Consider the following 23,161-nt stretch of genomic DNA (forward strand, 5'->3'; position numbering starts at 1 on the left):
ATTGTACCAGTACATATGAGGCCCATCGCATCACATCAGAAGCTACCGTTACTGCTTTCTGTAGAGAGCATCATCTTAGAAGTGGCTGCTTGGTTATCGGTCTCCACCTTGTCTAAATGCTGACTGGACGTTACCACTAGAGATGGGGCAGGTTTTGCCATGGCCATTGTAAAAATACTACAACCACTTCCTTATTAGGAGTGGCCATCCATTTGCCCATAAAATTCGGAAATAGTCCCAAGTGATAGCACTACTGTAGCTCTGTAGTGCAATTGTGTAAGAACTTAACATAATTGTTGACATGGTCAGCCACCACAAATGCTATCATTAAGAAAGCTACCAATGGCTTCACTTCTTGTGAAGGTTAAGGAGAGCAAACCTGCCATCAATGGCTCTGCATGGGGTACCATCGAAAGTATACTGACAAACAGCTTTACAGTATGGTGTAGAAGTTGCTCTGCTTCTGTGCACCAGTCCCTCCATAGAGTAGTGAAAACAGCTGAGAGGATTATCAGGAACTCCCTCCCATCCTTACAAGACCTGCATATGTCCAGGTGTCACCATAGGGCAAGGAAAATAACCAGGGATAGCTGTCATCCTGCTTTATAAGCTGTTCTCACATTTAACATCAGTAAGGTGCTTTCGATGCATATGCTGCAAAACCATGAGATTCAGAAACAGCTTCTTTCCACTAGCCATCAGGTCACTGAACTCTAGGATCAGTACCCTTCACACTGGACAATTAAGGCCATAATCCAACAATATTGAAAAGTGTCTATAGTTAAATATGTAATGAGGTCTTACCCGCACCCAGACAGCAAAGTCATCTGTAATCAAACTGAACTGTCTTATTGTACCATATAAATGTAGGCCTTAAATCAATCACTTGAGTGTATTTTTTCCCAGTGAAAATGAGCTGATATCCTAGTAATGAGTGACAATTTGTTAAATTAGTGCAGTAATGCAAGTATTTATTATTGTTGTGTTTATTGTCTGTGTCTGTAGAATTTTGTGTATTATGTTACATGTATTCTCTTTTGTATGCACATTGAGCCCGAAGAAACGTAATTTCACTCTGTTCGCACTTGTGTGAATCGAAGTGACAAAGTTTGCTTTGACTTGGACTTTTGAGTATGTCTACTGTTGCAGTAACATTTTCCACCCTCTCTTCCTTACTTGTCACTTTGGAGTTGGAGTGGCTGCACAGTCACTTATTCCTTCAACTTCTCTTTCTTCCTAGAAAATCTCTTATCACTCATATTTGCCTTATAACTGGAAAGGAAGGTTTGGATGTTCTTGTTGGACTGGCATCGATTGAGGAGAGGGGCGTTTGCTACCTGCGAGGCTATTAATTTGACTTATGGGGAAAAGGGCAAGAAAGTACTGAAGATGACGCAAGTGGACACCTGCCTCTTACTTCAGGCGTGCTGATGTCCAGGTGGAGGAAAGGAAAGCTCTGGAAGTCCAGATGGATATTAGACCTTCTGCTGCAGAAGTCACAAGTGTTTGTAGCACTGTAGCAGTGAACATAACACTAACCTCTACCTTTGTTATGTTACTACATAACTGTGCTTTCCCTTTTATTTGGACATGTATGCATTTGTAGATTGGCAGTGTAGGTGCCATATTTTCAGCGCTTCTTGGTTTGGTGAAGTAATTGGTCACTCTGGTAGTTAGTGTGAACTGTCGGGCTTGCAGTCGTTGCTGAGTTGTGTGGGTGGAACATAGTTCAGATGTATTGACTGCATCATATGCATTCACCTTTGAGGATGGAAGAAGGTTCTGAGAAAAAAAAATACACAATTGAGAGAGGTGTAGAGAATGAACCCAAATAGGTGATATATCGGTGAAGGTCATCAAGAGCTCACCTGTAAGAATGTATTGTATGTGATAGCCTATATTTTTGGTGTTTCTTGTTGATGTGTATCAAAAGATAGTTTGATATTCATTTTAACAGAGTAAAGCTACAGTGTTTTTATTTCATCTAGCATGTTGGATTGTTTTTCTGTTTGTTATACTGTAGATTGAGCTTTTTAATTACTTTGTGATGGATTTCTTTCAGTTCTTACAGCAGCCGTGACTCAAGCTTCTTTACAGTCCATACTTCATAAGATTCTCACTGGTAGTGCTGGGCCATCTGCTTTCAACATTACGTCTTTACTGTCCCAGATTTCACAGCTGTCTTCACAAGGTAAGTGATATGTCTTGTCTTGTTTCATAAGTATATGTTTACTGTTTTTTCACTGTTGCTTTTTTAAAGTTCTTAATTGGATGAAGACTTGGTGTGTACGCCTCCACCCCTCCATCTTCCCCTCCTGCTTATGAGAGCTTCAATTTAGAATAAGTAGTTTAGTGGGGGGGGGGGGCACAAGCCCATACATTGGGTCTTGCATTTCCAAGTGCTGAGTTTTAAGTTAGAATCCAAATATTTTAGTTTGGTCAGGAAGGAAGGTATTAACTTTTTTGTTTGGATTTTTTTTTTTCATCATAGACTCTGCATGGGGAACAGTACATTTCTGTTGTGTTCAGTACTAAATTTGTGTTTTGCAGCCTTTTGAGTTATAGGTGGGTGTTTTACTATTGAGTCACTTATTTTTATACTTTGTGTAGTGAAATGTGCAACTTTTACATTTTCTGAGTCTTCCTATGTAGACTTGGTAGCTATACCTGTTAGCAGTGAATGGAGATCTTCTGTCTTGTGTTGTAAATGGAGGTGCCACTGATGTTCTTCGTGTTTCACTGCTGCAGTAATTACATTTGGGTAGTCTGCTGGCAGGTTGCCCTCATTCGGCCTGAATAACAAAGTCTTGGGTCCTGCGTCTGTTGCTGTCTCCTCTTCCATGACGTCAGGTTGTCAGGGGGTATAAAACATGCAGCCGATGCCATTTTATTCAGTCTTTCTTGCTGCGCTATGCCCGAAGCAGAAGCATTTCTTAAGTGCCGGTCAGGTGACTCCTGAAATTTTTGCTTTCGAGTTTCAGAACCCAAGTCTTCAAATTAAAGCTAAGTACCCTGTTGGGGAAACTTTTTCTTGCTCCTTACCGATGTCAGTAAAAGTTAATAATTGCATTACTTGTGGGAAGCAAATACCTCATAAGGATTTTCATTTATACTGTATTCCTTGCCTAGGCCCAGATCATAACGTGCCTTGCTGTCGGTTTTGTGCTAGATTTAACCAACGCACTATTAACCATCGGTATAGTTTTGCTTCTAAATATTTTGGATCAAGCTTTAATTATCCTGAAATGTCATCGATTAGCAATCCGACTACTGGAGTTCACAAAAGACGCAAAGAAAAAGACAGAGACAGACCATTGAGGTCCAGAACCGACGAAGCTTCTCCTAAGCCAGTCGCCGGTACTCAGGCGCTTTCGCAGCCTCTGATACCCGCTACTTTTGAGTCACAGGCCTCTACCGAGACCCTTTCGGAGTCCGGTATGCCGCGAGATTCTCAGAGTATTGAACCCGCGGATCTCTCCCTTGGATGTGTCCGGAGCTGCTGAGCAGGCACCAGCTTCTGAGGGTGTTTTCAGGCCTCAACATTTTTATATAAAACTGACGCCAGCCTCAAAAACAAGGTCAGAAGCATCTTCTATGTCTAAAAACCGACGCATGAGCCACGTGCTCAGGCCCCTATGCCTAAAAAACAGATGATTAAAATGGCTGAGGATTTAGTTAGCTTGATCAGGGGTTCCCCCCCCCCCCACCCCCCGCTAAGATGCCTAGGCAAGGCACTGATTATGAATCTTCAGATCAAGTTCCCATTTCTTCTGATTCCTCTTCTGATCAGGAATTTTCCATTCCACCTTATGAGGATTCTGATGCAGAGGAATCCATCCCATCTGCATCTCTTCCTGAAGGTTACTCTTTTGGAGAAACTTTGCATACTTTAAGGGAACATTTTCACTGGGAGAGTCGGGACTTCTCTGATTCAAAAAGGAGGCTTAGGGATTTCCTCCTCCTTCCTCAGCATATGCCTTTGGCTATACCTCCTGTATTAGACATTGTTGATGTGTTTTCGAAATCAAGCATGGCTCCTGATTCCCTACCTCCGGCTCCTAGTAAACCAGACAGATATTACAGGGTTCCTAACTCCCACAAATTTCTTTTCAAAAATCTTGCTGCTGACCATGAGGCTATTTCACAGGGTCCCAAGGGTGTTAAGGCCTCTACAGCTAAAAATCCTGCCCCCTCTGATAGAGATTCCAGAACGCTGGATAGATGGGGAAAGAAGGTTAATGTCTGCTACCTTGGCAATCGGAGCCTTAAACTGCCAGATGTTCATCGTGTTACCCTGCTGCAGTCATCACACTTGGGTTGTCATGTCGTCAGGCGGTCCCGCAGTCGGCTGGAATTCCAAACTCTTGGTCCGGCGTCGGTTGCTGTCGCCTCTTCCCTGACGTCAGTGCGCCAGGGGTATATATAATGCAACCAACGCCATTTTCTTCAGTCTTTCTTGCCGCGTGGTGCCCGAAGCAGAAGCAGTTCGCAAGTGCCGGTCGGCCGACTCCTGAGATTTTCGAATTCGAATTTCAGACCAAAGTCTTCTATAAAGCTAAGTACCCCATTGGGGAAACTTTTCTCGCTTCAGACCGATGTCAGAAAAAGTTAACAATTGTATTTCTTGTAGGAAGCAAATACCTCATAAGGGTTTTCATTCTTATTGTATACCTTGCCTAGGCCCAGACCACGATGTCACTTCTTGTCGGTTTTGTGCTAGGTTTAATAAGCGTACTATTAAAAGACACTTTGATTTCGCACGACACTACTTCAGTAGGAAATTTAACTACAACATGCCGTCGGAGCAACCGACTACCGGCGTGCACAAAAAACGCAGGGATAAGGACAGGCAGCCCAGGCCTAAGCCAGATTCCGAGGCCTCGGCTGATCCAGTCTCCGGTCCTCAGTGAGGCTCCAACGCAGCCCCTGACTACCGCAGATCTGGAACCCGAGACCGCTACTGATATTTTGACTGAATGTACTAGGCCGACGCAGCCTTTTACTTCAGGCCCTTCCGACGACTTTGCTTCAAAAGACGTCGGTGCTGCAGAAACACCATCCGTTTCTGAAGGCGTTTTCAGACCGACGACTCTCACCATTAAAACGTTTTCCAAGTCGAAGACGACTCCTAAAATTAAAGCACTGCACTTCAGTCTCCTGTTCAAGGCCCTATGCCTAAGAAACAGATGCTCAAAATGGCTGAAGATTTGATTTCTTTAATCAGGGATTCACAGCCACCCTCCTGACAAAAGGCCTAGACAAGAGGAAGATTTTGATTCCTCTGAGCAAATGTCCATTTCTTCAGACTCCTCTGAGGACCAAGACTATTCCTTCTCTCCTTATGAAGACTCTGATGCTGAGGACTCTATTCCCTCAGCTTCTCCTCCTGAAGACTACTCCTTTGGGGAAACTTTACACACTATGAGGGAACATTTTCACTGGGAAGGTCAAGACTACTCTGATTCAAAGAAAAGGCTCAGAGAGTTTCTTTTACTCCCCCAACACAGACCACTTGCCATCCCACCAGTTTTGGACATTGTGGATGATGTCTATTTAGAATCCAGTTTCAACCCAGACTCTCTTCCTCCTGCTCTGGCTAAGCCTGACAGATACTACAGAGTGCCTGATTCCCACAAATTTCTTTACAAAAGCCCAGTAGCTGACCCAGAGACCATCTCCCAGGGTCCCAAGGGAGCTAGGGCTTCTATGGCTAAAAACCCAGTACCTTCTGAGAGGGATTCCAGAGCACTAGACAGGTGGGGGAAAAAGATTTACACCTCAGCCACACTAGCTATGAGGGCGCTGAATTGTCAATTTCATATAGTTCATAGTTCATAGTTCATAGATTAGTACTAAGCTAACTGCCCTTGCGAGCCATATTAGCCCCAGCCCATCCTTGTGAGTGAAGAAACCCTGCACCCTGTGCTTATAAAGGCAAACCACCTTAACCAACCATTAGCCCCACCTTAAGTATCAGCAATTTCTAATCTCTCAGTTAAAGCAAAGAATAACCACTCTCCCTCAACAATCTGAATTGAAAGAAGTACAGGATCTGTTGCACGCCACTGAGCAGGTGGGCAAACATACCTTACAATGTGGGTTTGATTCTTTGGAGGCCTCCTGCAGAGCAGCTGTCACTGGGTCTGTTATACGTAGGCATGCTTGGTTAAAGGAACAAACTCTGCCTGATCATGTTAAAGCAAAACTACTAGATGCTCCCTTACAGAAGGATGTTCTTTCTGGAGTTAAAGCAGAAGAAGTTTTCAAGAAAATGGAAGATAAGGCAAAATCTATGCAGACAGTCAAAGATTTCCTACAAGTACAACCCCCTCGCTTCAGCAGAAACTGGCCAATAAAAAATTGGTCCTTTCCAGCCACTGACAGACCACAGAGGGGTAAATACAGACGCCCAAGGGGCAGAGGACAACCACAAGCCCAGTATAAACCTCGCCAATGGGGCACTACAACACAGAAGGGAGGAGAAGACAGGTCTCAATCCACCAGAAGGCAAACTCAATGGACTTGCACCTCATCTGGCCAAGCAATACTCTCTTGGCAGCCCCCTTGGGGGGAAAACTCATACTTTTTGCAGACAACTGGCAGATAGTCACAAAGGACAAATGGGTCCTAGACATAATTTTACGAGGATACAGATTCCACTTTCACACCTTGCCAATGAAAAGAGGAATGCCAAACCTGCCACAAAATCAATGGGCAAAGGCACAAAAGCAAATGACAGCTCTCATGGACATGAGCCATTCATCTGGTACCTACTCGAGAGCAAGGTCAAGGATTTTACTCAAGACTCTTTCTAGTGCCCAGAAAGGACAATGCCTGGAGACCAATTCTGGACCTTTCAATTTTAAACACTTACCTACAAGTAACCAAATTCAAGATGCTAACACTACAGCAGCTACTTCCCATGTTGGGCAAGGAAGCATGGCTTGTAACGTTGGACCTCAAGGAGGCATACCTGCATGTCCCTATCAGACAAAGTTGCAGAAGATACCTCCGTTTCATTGCAGGTTCAACCCATTACCAATTGTCTGCAGTGCCCTTTGACTTATCTACTGCGCCCAGAGTTTTCACAAAATGCCTGGCACCAGTAATTGCATACTACAGACAAAGAGGAATTCAAATATATCCATACGTGGACGACTGCCTCATCCAAGCAGAAAGCAAAGACATTCTCTTACATCTGGCCTTTGTAAAGCATCTACTAAACTGCCTGGGGTACACAGTAAACGAAAAGAAGTCAAAACTAGTACCCTCACAAAAAATGACATTCCTGGGTGCCAGCTTGAATACAATGGCCCAGAAGGCTTATCTTATGCCAGACAAGCAACTACAACTAACTCAATATTTCAAGACAATGGCAACAAAGACCCAATTAACTGCAAGAAGAATTCTGCAGGCTTTGGGCTTCATGACATCTTGCATACTAATAATACCATTTGCAAAGCTGCATATGAGGAAATTACAGTGGTACCTAAAAAGCGTATGGTCTCAACACAGCCACAGCTTTGACACAATGATCTCTCATTCCTTGCTTACAACAGGAATTTCTATGGTGGTCACAGGCATGTCACCTCAACAAGGGTCAGCCTTTCACCTTGCCCCCAGCCAGGCAGACTATCACAACAGATGCTTCAGACTACGCCTGGGGGGCACACATGGCAGGACAATGTATTCAAGGCCTATGGACTGCAGATCAAAGAAATCTGCACATAAATCAAAAAGAGATGCTAGCTGTACAGAAAGCTCTGACAGCCGTCAAGGATCTATTACATCCAGGACAACTTGCAATAAAGACGGACAACACCACAGTAATGTGGTACATAAACAAGGGGGTACACATTCCTACCCTCTATGCAGGCAAGCAGTGATCTATGGAACACAGCTCTGGCCTACCAAGTCCAGTTACAAGCTCAATTCCTGCCAGGACAGAACAACACATTGGCAGACGACCTCAGCAGAAACATCAAAGATCCCCACGAGTGGAAACTAGATCCACAGATATTTGCAATGATAACTCAAAAATGGGGCCTTCCAAACATAGACCTGTTTGCCAGTCCTCAAAACTACCAACTGACAAAATTTTGTACAAGGACCTTCCACCATCAAGCTTGGAAAGTGGACTCTCTCTCTTTCAGTTGGAAAAACCTGACAGCATATGCCTTCCCTCCATTACCTCTTCTCACAAAGGTTCTTTTGAAGGTCAAAAAGGAGAGACCACGACTGATTCTCATAGCCCCAGACTGGCCACGCCAGCACTGGGTACCCGCTATTGAAAAATATGGCCCACAGCCCACCATGGATATTGCCTCAAATACCCCATTTGCTCACACAACAAAACAAAGATTCTTCACAGCCAGCTCAAATCTTTAAATCTGGCTGCATGGCAAATCAACTAAACATCCAACCAGCTCCTCTTTCACAAGCAGTTCTGGATGTTATTCTGGAAGCCAGGAGGCCAAACACCAGGAAGGCTTATTCGGACAAATGGAAAAGGTTTTGTGCTTGGAACCAAGCTAAAGGCAAAGACACAATTCAGCCTCACATGCCTCACATTCTACAGTATTTAGCTGAGATGTTGTACAAAGGACTTTCCTTTTCCTCAATTAAAATCCATGCTTCAGCTATTTCAGTGCACTACAACACGGATCCACCTTTATTTTCACATCCTCTTCTAAGGCAGTTCCTCAGAGGGGCAAAAAACATTAGACCACCCAGGAGAGCTCCTACACCAACATGGGACCTCGATTTTGGTGTGGAAAAACTAACACTGCCTCCCTTTGAACCAGCTTTCTCTGCAGATCTTCAGTTCCTATCATGGAAGACTGCCCTGCTCCTAGCAATAACTTAGCTAGGAGAGTCTCAGAGCTACAGGCACTAATGGCAGTGGAACCTTTCCTCATTTTTCATCAAGACAGAGTTTCTCTATGAACTAATTCTTCCTTCATGCCTAAGGTGGTTTCCAGTGTAGCTTTGAATCAAACCATCCACTTACCACCTTCTTCCCCAATCCACAGAACAAAGGTGAGAGACTCCTGCATTCCTTGGACATTTACAGGCAGCTTCGTTACTACTTGGACAAAACTAAGGCTTTCAGAAAAACTGACCAGCTCTTTGTATCCTATGCTACAGCTCCTCAAGAGAAGGCTATATCTAAGCAAGCAATTTCTAAATGGATAGGTCATTGCATACGTTTCTGCTATACCCATCATGGGAAACCAGTTCCTGCTACCATTAGATCCCACTCTACCAGGGCAACAGCTACCTCTACAGCCTTTCTCAGGGGGGTTCCAACCAAGGACATTTTAGAAGCTGCAACTTGGAGTTCAGTACACACCTTTACCAAACACTATCACTTGCCTCTTTACTCTAAGTCCAGGGCAGGCTTCGCCACTGCAGTTCTGCAGGGCCTTATTGCCTCCACTAACCCTCTATGATACCTCCCCCCTACCTTAGCTTTGGGATTCAACCAAAGTGTGATGACTGCAGCAGGGTAACACGAACATAGTACAGTTTTGTACCTACCATAAATGTAGATGTTTGAGTGTTCACCCTGCTGCAGTCCAGGTTACCCTCCCTCCATCCCCTCTGATCTTCTGGAAAAATCTCTTCTATGCCTTACTGATGTATTTGCTTATAGCCGAAGGGATTTTGTGTTTGTGCAGTGTTCACTCCATTTGGTACTAATTCTGACCACCTTTTTGGGGGCACCTGACATATGGGGCAAGAAAAACTGAAGAAAATGGCGTTGGTTGCATTATATATACCCCTGGCACACTGACGTCAGGGAAGAGGCGACAGCAACCGATGCCGGACCAAGACACTAGAATTCCGGCTGACTGCGGGACCGCCTGATGACAGGATAACCCAAGTGTGATGACTGCAGCAGGGTGAACACTCGAACATCTACATTTATGGTAGGTACAAAACTGTACTTTTCATATGCTTAAATATCAACAACATCTTATGGGCCTACTGAAACAGAAAATTATGTATATGTTGATTTCTGATTGTGTGGAAAATAGAGTTACAAGAATAATTGCATTCAACAGAACAGGTTGGAAAGCATACTTTGCAATGTGATTTTGATTTCTTGGAGGCCTCTTGCAGGGCTGCAATTACTGTATCTGTGATTAGAAGGCATGCCTGGCTCAAGGAGGAGAGTCTGCCTAATCATGTTAAAGCTGAATTGTTGGATGCCCCCTTGAAGCATGACACTCTGTTTGGTAATAAGGCAGAAGAGGTTTTAAAGAAAATGGAAGACTAAGCTAAATCTATGCAGACTGTAAAAGATTTCTTACAAGTGCAGCCACCCAGGTTCAGTAGGCACTGGCCTACTAAAAATTGGTCCTTTCCTGTGTCCAACAGAGCCACTCAAGGCAAATCCAGGCACTCTAAAGGCCCCAGATACCAAGCACAGGTTTCTTACAGGTCAAATCAGTGGGGTCCCTCCACCTCCAAATCTGGAGGAAACAAAGGACAACCCTACAGTAAGCAGTCTCAATGACTTTCCCCTACCATCACCAAGCACTTAACTTTTGGCAGCCCCCTTGGGGGGGAAAACTAGCACTTCATGCTCAAAATTGGCAGTTATTTACCCAGGACAAGTGGGTGTTGAACACAGTATCTCAGGGGGTACAGATTTCATTTCCATACTTTGCCAATTCCAAGTGGATGGCCAGATCTGCCACAAAATCAGTGGGCAGAGGCTCAGAAACAAGTTATGTCCCTCATGGATATGAGGGCTATTCAACCAGTACCAGAAAAGGAAAAAGGACAAGGTTTTTATTCAAGAGTTTTCCTGTTACCCAGAAAAGACCATTCTTGGCGTCCAATACTGGATTTATCGATTTTGAACACGTTCCTGGACATTCCAAAATTCACAGTGCTGACTTTACAACAGCTACTGCCTATGTTGGGCAGAAATGCTTGGTTAGTGATTCTGGACTTGAGGCATACCTGCATAGCCCAATAAAGGGAATCATGCAGAAGATGCTTCCGCTTCAAGGCAGGTTTTTTGCATTACCAGTTCTCTGCACTGCCCTTTGGCTTATCTACTGTGCCCAGGGTCTTTACAAAGTGCCTGACACCAGTAATTGCATTCTGCAGACAGAGGCATACAAATTTATCCTCATCTGGATGACTCTCATTCAAGCAGAGGACAAGGACACTCTTCTTCAACATCTGGCGTTTGTAAAAAGGCTTCTAACATGCTTAGGGTACACAATAAATGAAAAGAAATCCCAACTGGTACCCTCTCCAATAATTTCATTCCTGGGTGCAAGCTTGAATACAGCTGCCCAGATGGCTTACCTTACGCCAGACAAAGGCAAATGACAATATACTGCAAAGAAATGGCAACAAAAACCCAGTTATCTGCAAGACAAATTCTGCAGGCTTTGGGGGTTCATGGCATCTTGCATTCTACTAATTCCATATGCAAGACTGCATATGAGGAAACTTCAATGGTACCTAAAAAGTTTATGGAGCCGACGTTGTCACAGTCTGGAAACAGTGATTCCTCTCATTCCCTGCCTACAACAGGAGTTTTTTTGGTGGGCGGAGACATGTCACCAAAACAAGGGACTGTCATTCACTCTACCCCCTGCCACCCAAACCCTAACTACAGATGCATCAGACTATGCTTGGGGGGGGCCCACCTGGCAGGGAAATGCGTTCAGGGCAAATGGAGCCCAAAACAAATGCATCTGCATAACAACCAGAAAGAGATGCTAGCTGTTCAGAATGCTCTGACAGCCTTCAAGGACTTACTTCATCCAGGACAACTACTCATAAAGACGGACAACTCCACGGTTATGTGGTACATAAACAAGCAGGGGGGGGTACACATTCCTACCCCCTTTGCAGACTAGTTATGGCATTGTGGAACACAACTTTGACTTACCAAATATATCTTCAAGCTCAATTCCTGCCAGGAAAACAAAATACTCTGGCAGACAACCTAAGCAGAAATCTTATGAACCCACACGAATGGAAACTGGATCCACAAATCTTCAGCATGTTAACACGGAAATGGGGGAGCCCAGACATCTATTTGCCTCTCCCCAAAATTATCAGTCGGACAAATTCTGCACAAGAATTCATCACAAAAAAGCATGGAAAGTGGATGTCCTATCCTTCAGTTGGAAAAACCTATCAGTCTATGCCTTTCCCCCTCTACCTCTTCTCTCCAAGGTTTTACTAAAAGTCAGACAGGAAAAGCCAAAAATTATCCTAGTTGCTCCGGACTGGCCTCGACAACACTGGTACCCACTTATAAGGAATATGTCTCAACTCCCTCCTTGGTACTTGCCTCAAATACCTCATCTACTGCCTCAGCAAAACAGTCAAATTCTGCACACTCCGCTCCAAACTCTGAACCTTGCAACATGACTGATCATTTAATTATTCAAACACCTCTCAGTAAATCTGTGATGGATGTCAGTTTGGAAGCCAGAAGGCCTAGTACTAGAAAATCTTATGCTGATAAATGGAAAAGATTCTGTGCTTGGAACCAAGTACAAGGAATAGACCCAGCAAAGCCCAATATTCCTCAGATTTTACATTATTTAACTGAGATGCTCGACAAGGGCCTAGCTTTTTCTTCAATAAAAATCCATGCCTCTGCCATCTTGGCTCATTACAACACAGAGCCTCCCCTCTTTTCTCATCCTGTGCTTAAACAGCATCTTAGAGGTCCCAAAAATTTAAGGCCTCCCAGAAGATCACCAATTCCTGCATGGGATCTCAATTTTGTGCTGGAAAAACTCACCCTGCCTCCTTTTGAACCAGCAGCTACTGCGGATATAAAATTCCTATCTTGAAAAACAGCTTTTCTCTTGGCAGTCACTTCAGCAAGAAGGGTTTCAGAACTACAGGCTCTCATGGCTGTGGAGCCTTTTATTACATTTTACCCGGACAGGGTGTCCCTCAGGACCAATCCTTCCTGTATGCCTAAGGTGGTACCCAGTGTGGCTCTTAACCAGACAATTCACCTGCCAACATTTTACCCAAATCCGCAAAACAAGGGGGAGCAGATTCTGCATTCATTGGACGTACACAGACAACTAAGATTCTACTTAAGCAGGACCAAATCTCTAGGAAAGTCTGAGCAACTACTGGTAGCATTTGCTGCAGGGTCAGAGGGGAAGGCTATTTCAAAGCATACTATTTCTAAGTGGATAAGCCAGTGCATTTGTTTCTGCTACTTGCACCATGGGTAAACATGTGCCCAAGGGGATCAGGTCACATTCCACCAGGGCTGCCTCTACCTCTAAGGGGTTCCAACCAAAGACATTCTAGAGGCTGCTACTTGGAGCTCTGTTCATACCTTCACAAAGCATTATCATTTGCCTCTCTTCTCCAAATCCAGGGCAGGCTTTGCTACTGCAGTTCTGCAGGGCTTTATAGCCGCTCCTAATGCTATTTCGTTCCATCCTCCCATCCATAGTTTTGGGATTCTACCCAAATGTAATGATTGCAACAGTGAAACACAAAGAACATAGTACATTAGTGTACACTTACCATAAATGTAGATGTTCGAGTGTATTCACTGTTGCAGTCCGGTTTACCCACCCGCCATCCCCTTTTTCTTTCCTTCACTATATACTAAAGCCTTTGTGGTGTATTTGCGTTTAGATGAAGGTAAAGTTTATGTTGCTAAAAGTACATTTACATATATTTCTGTTTATATATATATATATATATATATATATATATATATATATATATAATTTTTTTTTTTTTTTTTTTTTTTTTTGCTCCTCATTTGGGGGGCATCTGACATCTGGGGCAAGAAAAACTGAATAAAATGACGTCTGCTGCATGTTTTATACACCTGACGTCATGGAAGAGGAGACGGCAACCGACGCAGGACCCAAGACTTTGTTATTCAGGCCGACTGAGGGCAACCTGCCAGCAGAGTAACCAAATGTAATGACTGCAACAGTGATTACACTCAACATCTACATTTATGGTAAGTGTACACAACTGTAGTTTCCTTGTACTTGATTTAAGGATCCTGCTTTCTGGATTGCTCATGAATGCCCACTGATAAACAGACTGCCAGAAACTCATAGTAGTTACTCAGTGGTGCTAATCACATTGAGCCTAGTGGCGCTAACCACAATAAGTATAGGCAGACGACACAGTGCAGCACTTTGAGGGAGATTCATTTTAAATTGAGTAAATGAGATAAATGTTTCCCATCAGCTTTGTGTTGTGGTTATAAAATTTTAATGCATTTCCCCCGGTTGTGCCAGTGAGCCTTTAGGCCCTTGTCTTTGTCTGAAGCTGTCTGAGAGAGAGCTCACAGATGGGCTGCCATCTGGCAGCCATGAAGGCAGTTTGTTCTACCCTGTATCTTCTGTTTACTGCATCTGTACAAGTTTATAGGTAGGTACTAGGCTGTTTGGCCCTAGGGCCTACATAAAATTAGCCAAATGGTACCCTGGCTTTTGCCACCCAAGAAAATTATTTTCCTGTGCCCCTGTCAAGCAGAGCCACAGAAGTGATTCCCGGGGTGAATTTCCTATCTCCCATTCAATCATCAAGATTTTTCTTGAAGAGTGCTAATGAGGAGCTTTGTTTGATATAGATAGGTAGTTTGTTCCAGAGTATGGGAAGTCTCTGGGACTGGAATCTATCCCTCCACTATATTTTGTTTATTGCAGTGACAAGGTTTAGATACCTAGAGCGTGTAGCTCGGAGGGATTGGGATTTCTTTACGTGGAGCATGTCCAGCACCTCTGAGTTTGACATAGCTTTGTATGTTAGGCAAAGATTGCCTCTGAGTAGGTGATATGCAACAGAGTAAAGCTGGAGTTTTTTGAGACGGTCTGCGTAGGGCATCTGTTTGAGGCCGGTAATCCTCTTTGTGAGGTATTTCTGTGGCCTTTCCAGTTGTTGTAGATGTCTTGTGAGGTATATAACAAAAGGGGCATTGTACTCTATAATGGGTCTAAATAGGGGGAACAATGATCTCTTTTTTCCTGGATGAGAAACCTTTTGTGATGAGGTGTGCCACGTAGAAAGATTTCCTGACTACTGTGGCGATGTGATTATCAAAAGAGAGACTACTGTCCACCTGTGTCTTAAGGTCTGTTATCACACTATCTGTGTTAAGTAGAATACTGCCTATGTGGTCGCTCATGGGTACATAGTTTTTACCAAAAGGGATGACAGTGCACTTTTTGGCATTGAGCTTTTGAGGCCATGGCTTTGACACCAGGCATCTGTCTCAGTGAGGCCCTTTTGTAGGATGTCCACATCGTTAGGAGTTTCGATTATGGCTCCTAGTTTGCAGTCATCTGCGAACTTTGTTAGCCAAAGACCTTCTGTGTTAGCCTGTACTTCAGAGAAGTAGATACCAAACAGGAGAGGACCTTGGACTGAACCCTGTGGTACTCCACTTGTCACTGGTCTGAAGTTGGATTTAGAGTCTGCTACTTTCATAGTGTGGGTTCTGTCAGTGAGCCAGTTGGTAACCCATCTTGTGATATAGGGATTTATACCTAGTTTAGTGAGTTTGTCTATAATTCCAGAGTGGGGGATGCTGTCGAAAGCCTTTGCGAGATCTAGATAGGCTGTGTGTCCCACCTTACCCTCATCTACGGCTTTGGTGACTGCTTCAAAAAAGTCTGTCAGGTTTAGGAGACATGATCTGCCTTTTACAAACCCTAACTAGGTAGGGTCCAGAGTTTGGTGATTACCAATGTCATTGTTTATAAGTTCCATGATGATATGCTCCATAGCCTTGCAGACCAGGCTCGTCAGGCTAATGGGGCAGTAATTCCCGGGGTCCGTGGTGGCTCCCCCTTTGTGTAGTGGGATAACCGTTGCTGTGCGCCATTCAGTGGGCACAAAGCCTGAGGTGAAGCTATGATTGAACATGGTACTTAGGTAGGTTGCCAGTTCATTCTGTAGTTCATGTAGAATACAGCCTGGGATGTCAGGTCCCATGGATGCTGTGTTCTTGGCTTTGGAGAGTGTGTTTTTTACCTGTGCAGCCGTGATTACAGGTACTTTGCATTCTTCCGGTATAGAGATGGACCCTTTAGGGGATGAGAAAGGGGTAAAGTTAGCACTGAACTTATCTGCCAGGATGTTGTCAATATCGGTTGGTTCTGTATATTTAGTGCCATTGTGCTGTAACTCTGAGTAGATCTGAGTGTTGCCATTGAGATTCTTGACATAGATGTAGAATAAGATAAGTACTAGACTAAGCTGCCTTTCCTGGCTATTTTACGCTTGGCCAGTTTCCCTTTTTTTTTTTCTCAAAATAACATATCCATTTGGTTAGAGATTGGCCTTTACCCTTGCTGCTGTTGATAATTGTAGATTACCCCTAATGAGAATAACTGGGATCATACCATAGATAATTTGACGGGACCCATACATGGGATAAAACATCTAGGAGCTGCCACTGTCCTTTAGTAGTACTCCATAATGTATGGATTATTATCTATTGTTATTATTGGAACTCCGTCATGTCTCTCCATATAAACCAGGGAGGTATGCCTCAAATCATTGACACCAGCATGAACTGTGACATAATCATACTGATACTTGTGGTTTAAGGACTTGAGTGCATATTGTGATCTGATGGATTCTGGCACCAGGCAAGCAACTAGCAGTCACTGTTTCCTTACTCAGCCTGGTAAGAGGCACATCTGTATGTCTTAGTGTAACGTCACCATTGACAAGAATGTTTGGTCGGGGCAGTGCCTGCCTTACAGCTCATCTGTGACTTTGGGACACTTTTGTTAGGAGAGGAAGTAGGCTTAATATGTTGTGTGCTTTGTGCCTATGGTGTGTTTTCGTGATCTTTGAGGTATAGGCAAGTTAGTCTTTAGAACGTCAGCATATGATGGATTGGGTGTATTGTGATGGCCTTGGAGAGGTGTGATGTCTAGTGAACTGCCGGTGATTTTGGTGTCTGAGTTTACTATGTCTGAGATATTGTATATGTATATTTTTCACACAATATTGGACACAAAATTGTGGACCCCTAACAAGTAAGGGTGTAATTGCAAATGTGAAATTGTTCAATCTCGCCGTTTGTTCTTATGCATGGGTTCGGAGCAGATCCTCAGCTCCGAGACGGCCACTTCTACAGCTCTGCATCTTGAGAAAGCTCGAGGCACAGTCCTATCCCACAATCCCCTAGTGCTAACGCCCAGATCTAGTTTGCCGTGACAGCAGATGCATCGCAGAAGCTCGGGCCAGTAAAGTTTTTCTTTTTTTTCGAAGTTTTCTATAACTTACCTTTATTTAGTATAGATATTTGGGAAAAATATATTAGTCTTTTACTAGTGTAGTTGCAGTGGGAGTTGTATATTCTTATTACTATTATTATTTTATAAAGTTTTTCTAAGGCAGTTTTCAGGCCTATTATCCTGTCTTTTTAACAGGTGTTTTTTCTTTAAGAAAGGCTTAAGTCCTTATTCCTTTTTGTGTGTAGTGATATCCATACCTTTAATTTTTTCTTGTTTTCAGGTTTTTATATATATGTCTGACTTTTTGAACATGTCTGAGAAACAAAAATCAGGCTTTAAGAAATGTCTATGCGGACAGAAAATGTCCATCACGGATAACCACTCTTCCTGCGTCTACTGTCTTGGCCCTCTCCACTTACAGGAGGACTGCTCTATTTGTCATTCCTTCAGTGGGAGGGTCATGATGGAGAGACGCAGGAAGTTAGTAGACAGGGGTTTATTAAAGCCCGAATTTCAGGAGGCCCTTGACAAGGCTGAATTGGTATCCAAGTCTTCGAAGGGGTCCAAGTCTTCGAGAGTGTCAGAGCCAAAGTCATCGGCTCCGAGCACCTCTATTAAGATTCGGACACCGGCTCCACAGACTTCGGAGTCGGCTGTCGAATGTATATCTTTGATCGAGACTCCGGTCTTGGAGCCGGTCTCGGAGGTTCCGCCGCCATCGATCCTTCACTCGGTGACGACTTCGGCCCCTTCGACCCGCTCTTCGAGACCCTTATCTGATTCGGATGTGGATCGAGTGATACAGAAGTTAATGGAGAACTCTGCCCTTTCCAAATTGATCGAAGTTTCGTCCCAGCTGGTTTTGAAACTCGAAGCCCTCCCTTGGTCATCTACTGCTCCTCCTCCGAGACCTGTCGAGTCTTCAGAGCCAAGAGTCGAAGTTCCGATGATGGTAAAACCATCGATACCAAAGCCTACAGCCGTGCTTTCGGTACCGTTGACCTTGATGCTCTCGGAACGGATCGAGGGGTCCCGGAGCCGACTATCGTTCTTTGGTTCCGGGGCGGACAGTGGAACTGAGATGTCGGTACAGACTCTCCCCCTAGGAGCCTCGGCTCAGATTAGTTCGGCACCGTCCTCTGGGTCGGAGCCCGGACCCCCAGTCTCGGGGATTGTTCCTGGTTTCTCGAAACCAGGAAGGTCTTTGGATCCGGGTACCGGTGCCTTCGACGCCATGAGGAAGGTCTTGTCGAAACAGACACATATCTCATCGGATTCTTCTTCTCCTCCCCCTAAGGGACCACATTCGACTTCTGTATCCTCGGCTCCTACGGCCGAGACCCAATGCCTCAGTTGCCCCAGAGGGTGCTCCTGTTCCTCGGACGCTTCTCCAGAAGCCCCATCTGAAGAAGTACCAAGGAAAAGACTGTGCAAGAGGAGGCACATAGATTCCCCACAGGAATCTCTTACATCAGTTACAGATTTAGATGAAGCAGAAGGGTCCCCACGGTCCCCCTCTGAGGATGTCTCCTTTGCGGACATCCTGGAGATCCTAAAACAGAGGGGAGATTGGCAGCCACTTAACCCTTCTGTGGATGAATCAGTATTGCTGAAGGCATTCGGGGCTCTACCTTCTACCTCCTGGGTGACCCCTCCCTTTGACGAACTTATGGACTTGATAGCTCGTAGGGCTTGGGAGACACCTGACATGGTGGAATCAGTTCCCCGCAGACCGAATAGGTTTATAACAGCCCCCCAGGACAAGAGTTTTCTTACCAAGGGTGTTCCAGTGGATACTATGGTGGTGGCGGCAGCCACTAAGAAGAACATGTCAGAGTCCTCTTCTGCTGTCCATCCTCCTAATAAGGATTCTAGGACGATGGACAGATATGGGAAGCGCGTTTTCAGTTCTCCGACTTTTTCCATGCGATCACTGAACTATTTGACGCATTGTACGCGTTTACAGAGGGATCTCCTTAAGGAACTCGGTGATACTCTCCAGGGTCGTACAGATGCTGCTGTTACCGAGAAAGTGACAGCACAACTTAATACCCTTAACTCTGTAGTCAACTCCTCCATGAGGCTTATTTCATATGCGGCCGAAGGTGCGAGTAGAGCGGCAGTTTCAGCGATTGCTCTTGAGACAATCCTGGCTGCGGCTGTGCTCCTTTGAGGAATCCTTCAAGTCTTCCTTTACTAACGTCCCATTTGATGGTGCCTCTCTTTTTGGCCCCAAAGTAAAGGAGACCCTCACTAGGTGTGAGCAAGAAGGGAAGACCCTATCTGCTGTAGGAGTCCGTTTTTCCGCCCCTTCCAGACCATACCCCAAAGGGCAAAGAGGCGGAAAGATGTGGTTCCGTAAGACACAAGGTTCCTTTCAGTCCACACAGAGTGATAATGCCCCTTCCAGAGACAGAGGAGGGGGAAGGAATGGAAGACGCCGACCAAATGGCAGAGGGGGTCCGCAAAACCAGGGCGACAGAGATACTTTCTCTGGCAAGCCTTTCCAGCACTCCTGAGAGGAGGCCCGACTGTCCTGCTCTGGAGGCAGTCGGGGGACGCTTAACTTTGTACCCACTGGCCTGGCGAAATTTAACTTCAGATGCGTGGGTACAAACTATAATTACCAGAGGTTACGACATAAAATTCATAAACGTTCCCCCTACCACCAAAAGATTCCCAGAAGTTCCACCCAATCTGCGGGATCAGGCAGCCTTAGAGATCCAGAAGCTGCTCAGAAAAAGAATCATCCAAGCAGTCCCGGCAGACCAAATAGGATCCGGAACTTACTCAAGGTTCTTTTTAGTTCCAAAGAAGACAAGGGACTGGAGACCAATTCTGGATCTCAGCAAACTAAACACCTTCGTTGTGAAGGAGAAGTTTCGGATGGTCACGCTACAGTCAATCCTTCCTTTTCTGCAGGAAGGAGACTGGATGTGCTCTATAGATCTCAAGGATGCGTACTACCATATAAAAATGGCCAGACCGTCCAGGAGATTCCTGCGCTTCCGGCTAGGAGCCAATCATTTTCAGTTTCGAGCTCTGCCGTTTGGCCTCACCTCAGCCCCCAGGGTGTTCACCAAGTGTATGGCAGTAGTAGTGTCTCATTTGAGACAACAAGGATTCCGGGTGTTTCCGTATCTAGACGACTGGCTCCTCTCCGCCACCACCGTGTATCATCTGCTCCAAGCAAGAGATTACACAATCAGTCTTTGTTCCCGTCTTGGCGATGTCCTTCAAGGATGCATCTGCAGTCCTTACAAATGGGTTGTCCTGTCGTCAGGCAGCCCTTCGGTCGGCCGGATTCCAAAGTCTGGGTCTGGCCTCGGCTGGTGTCGCACTTCACCCGACGTCATCTCTGCTGGTCTTCGGGTATAAAGGCATCAGCCGACGCCATTTTCCTCAGTCTTTCTTGTCGCGTGGCGCCCGAAGCAGAAGCTGTTCGCAAGTGCCGGTCGGTCAGATCCAGCGATTACTACTACCGAATACTACTTCGAAGACTTCTAAAAGCTAAGTACCCCATTGGGGACTCTTTCTTGCCTCAGCCGATGTCAGAAAAAGTGAATAACTGTTTAACTTGTGGGAAACAAATACCTCATAAAGATTTCCACTCTTACTGCTTACCTTGTTTAGGCCCAGACCACGACGTAGCAGCTTGTTTAGCCTGTGCTTCCTTCAACCGACGAACGCTTAGGCGTCGGTCGGAGTTTGCTGAACAGTTTTTCGGCTCAGATTTTGCGTACATTATGCCGTCGGATCCTCCGACTTCTCAAATTGTTAAGAAATGCAAAGAAAAGGACCGACACTCGCGGTCCGCGGTTTCGGCCAAAACCACAGTTAAGCAAACCGCGAGTGTCTCGGTTTCGGCCGAAACCGAGCAAACGGTTCAATCTACAGCCGAATCCTTGACTACTACCGAGGCCCCTTCTACCCTAGTTGAATCGGCCTCTGAAGTTTTGCCTACTAATGTGGTTTCTCTAGAATTATCGGACACCACCCTTTGGATGTCTCTAGCCCAGCACGTGGTGCTGCTAGGCCTCCTGCAGCCATGTCTATAAAGGCCTTTGCCAGGGCTAAAGCAGCCAAAACTGCTAAGTCAGTGCCTGTTAAGCCCCCCTCTCACAGGCCCAGCTCCAGTTCCCAAATGCTTACTCTGGCAGAGGATCTCATCTCTTTAATAAGGGGATCCCAATCTCACCCAGACAGGGCCTCTCAACCTCCAGAAAAGAGACCTAGAGCAGAGCCCCCTGAGCCAGCTTCCTCTGATGACTCTTCTGATGAATCAGACATTACAGACCATCCAGAGGCTCCTCTTTCTACTTATGAAGATTCTGATGCTGAAGAATCTATTCCTTCTGCCTCTCCACCAGAGGAATTTTCCTTCGGGGAAACCTTACATGCCATGAGAGAGCAATTCCAATGGCAGGGACAAGATTTCTCAGATTCAAGAAAAAGGCTTAGGACCTTTTTACACTTACCGCAGCATAGGCCCTTAGCTATACCTCCAGTTCTTCCTGTTGTGGATGATGCCTTTAATGATGTTTGCACTGCTCCTGATACTTTACCTCCAGCCCCTGCTAAGCCCGATAGGTTTTACAGGGCACCGGACACTCATCACCACTTATACAAGGCTCCTTTTGCAGATCCTGAGACTATCTCCCAGGGGCCTAAGGCAGTAGCTTCGACCTCAGCAAAAAACCCTCTCCCTTCTGATAGGGAATCCAGGTCCTTAGAGAGATGGGGTAAAAAAGTATACACCTCTGCTACTCTCTCAGCTAGAGCTCTGAACTGTCAGTTTCATATGATCCAATACCAAGAGTTTATGCTTGATCAGTTAACTAAGAAACTGTCCTCTGATGATTCCTTAGATAAGAAATATGTTTTAGAAATGGTGAATAACATTCAGCAGGTTAGTAACCATTCTTTAAAATGTGGCTATGATGCACTGGAGGCTTCATTTAGGTCAGCCATGACTGGCACAGTTATAAGAAGGCATGCATGGTTGAAAGAACAGGTCTTACCGGATCATGTTAAAGCAAAGCTATTAGATGCTCCTATGGATAAGGTCAGTCTATTTGGTTCTCCTGCCCAACAAGTAATGAAGAAAATGGAAGAAAAGGCAAAATCTGTACAAACAGTTAAAGATTTCTTACAGGTTCAGCCCCCAAGGTTCAGCAGGAACTGGCCTTCCAAAAATTGGTCCTTTCCAGACTCCTCTAAAAATCAGAGAGGCAGGAATAGACGTTCCAGAGGCAGAAACCAATCTAGAGGAGGTGCCTACAGGGGACGCCAGTGGCAAGGCAATAACCAACAAGGCACAGATACAACCACTACCACTGCAACAGGACAATCACAGTGACTTGACTCTGACACCGCCTACCAGGGAACAAATAGCAGCACCCTTAGGCGGAAAGTTAGCCTTATTTTCAAAAAACTGGCACTATATCACAAGAGACAAGTGGATTTTGCTAACTATAGACCAAGGCTACAGGTTTCATTTCCACACATTACCAGTAAAAAGAGGAATGCCAAACCTACCACCAAATCAAAAGACAGAAGCCCTACAACAAATAGCTCAATTAACAAAGATGAGAGCTGTGGAAAGGGTACCACCTACAGAACAGGGCAAGGGATTTTACTCCAGACTCTTCCTAGTACCAAGAAAAGAGAAAAGTTGGAGACCTATTCTCGACCTGTCCACTTTAAATACATTAATCATTGTTCCAAAATTCAAAATGCTGACCCTACAGCAACTTCTTCCCATGCTGGGCAAGGAGTATTGGCTGGTAACTCTAGATCTAAAGGAGGCATACCTGCACATCCCCATACGACCAATTTGCAGAAGATACCTCAGATTTCTTGCAGGATCAGAGCATTATCAATTCTCAGCATTGCCCTTTGGCTTATCTACTGCGCCCAGAGTGTTCACG

At 45.0% G+C, this 23,161-nt stretch overlaps 1 protein-coding gene across 2 annotated transcripts in view; it reads left to right on the forward strand.

The window, feature by feature from the left end:
• Positions 1-23,161, forward strand: part of WAC (WW domain containing adaptor with coiled-coil) — a 2,564,300-nt gene that overhangs the window by 1,592,701 nt on the left and 948,438 nt on the right. For both annotated transcript variants that reach the window (XM_044066675.1, XM_044066674.1), the window contains one exon: positions 2,063-2,191. In XM_044066675.1, the coding sequence (XP_043922610.1) occupies positions 2,063-2,191 (129 nt within the window). The remainder of the gene's footprint in view (positions 1-2,062; positions 2,192-23,161) is intronic.

The sequence above is a fragment of the Protopterus annectens genome, chromosome 3.part1 (genome assembly GCF_019279795.1).
Source record: "Protopterus annectens isolate FY-2018-M chromosome 3.part1, PAN1.0, whole genome shotgun sequence".
Lineage (NCBI taxonomy): Eukaryota > Metazoa > Chordata > Ceratodontiformes > Protopteridae > Protopterus > Protopterus annectens.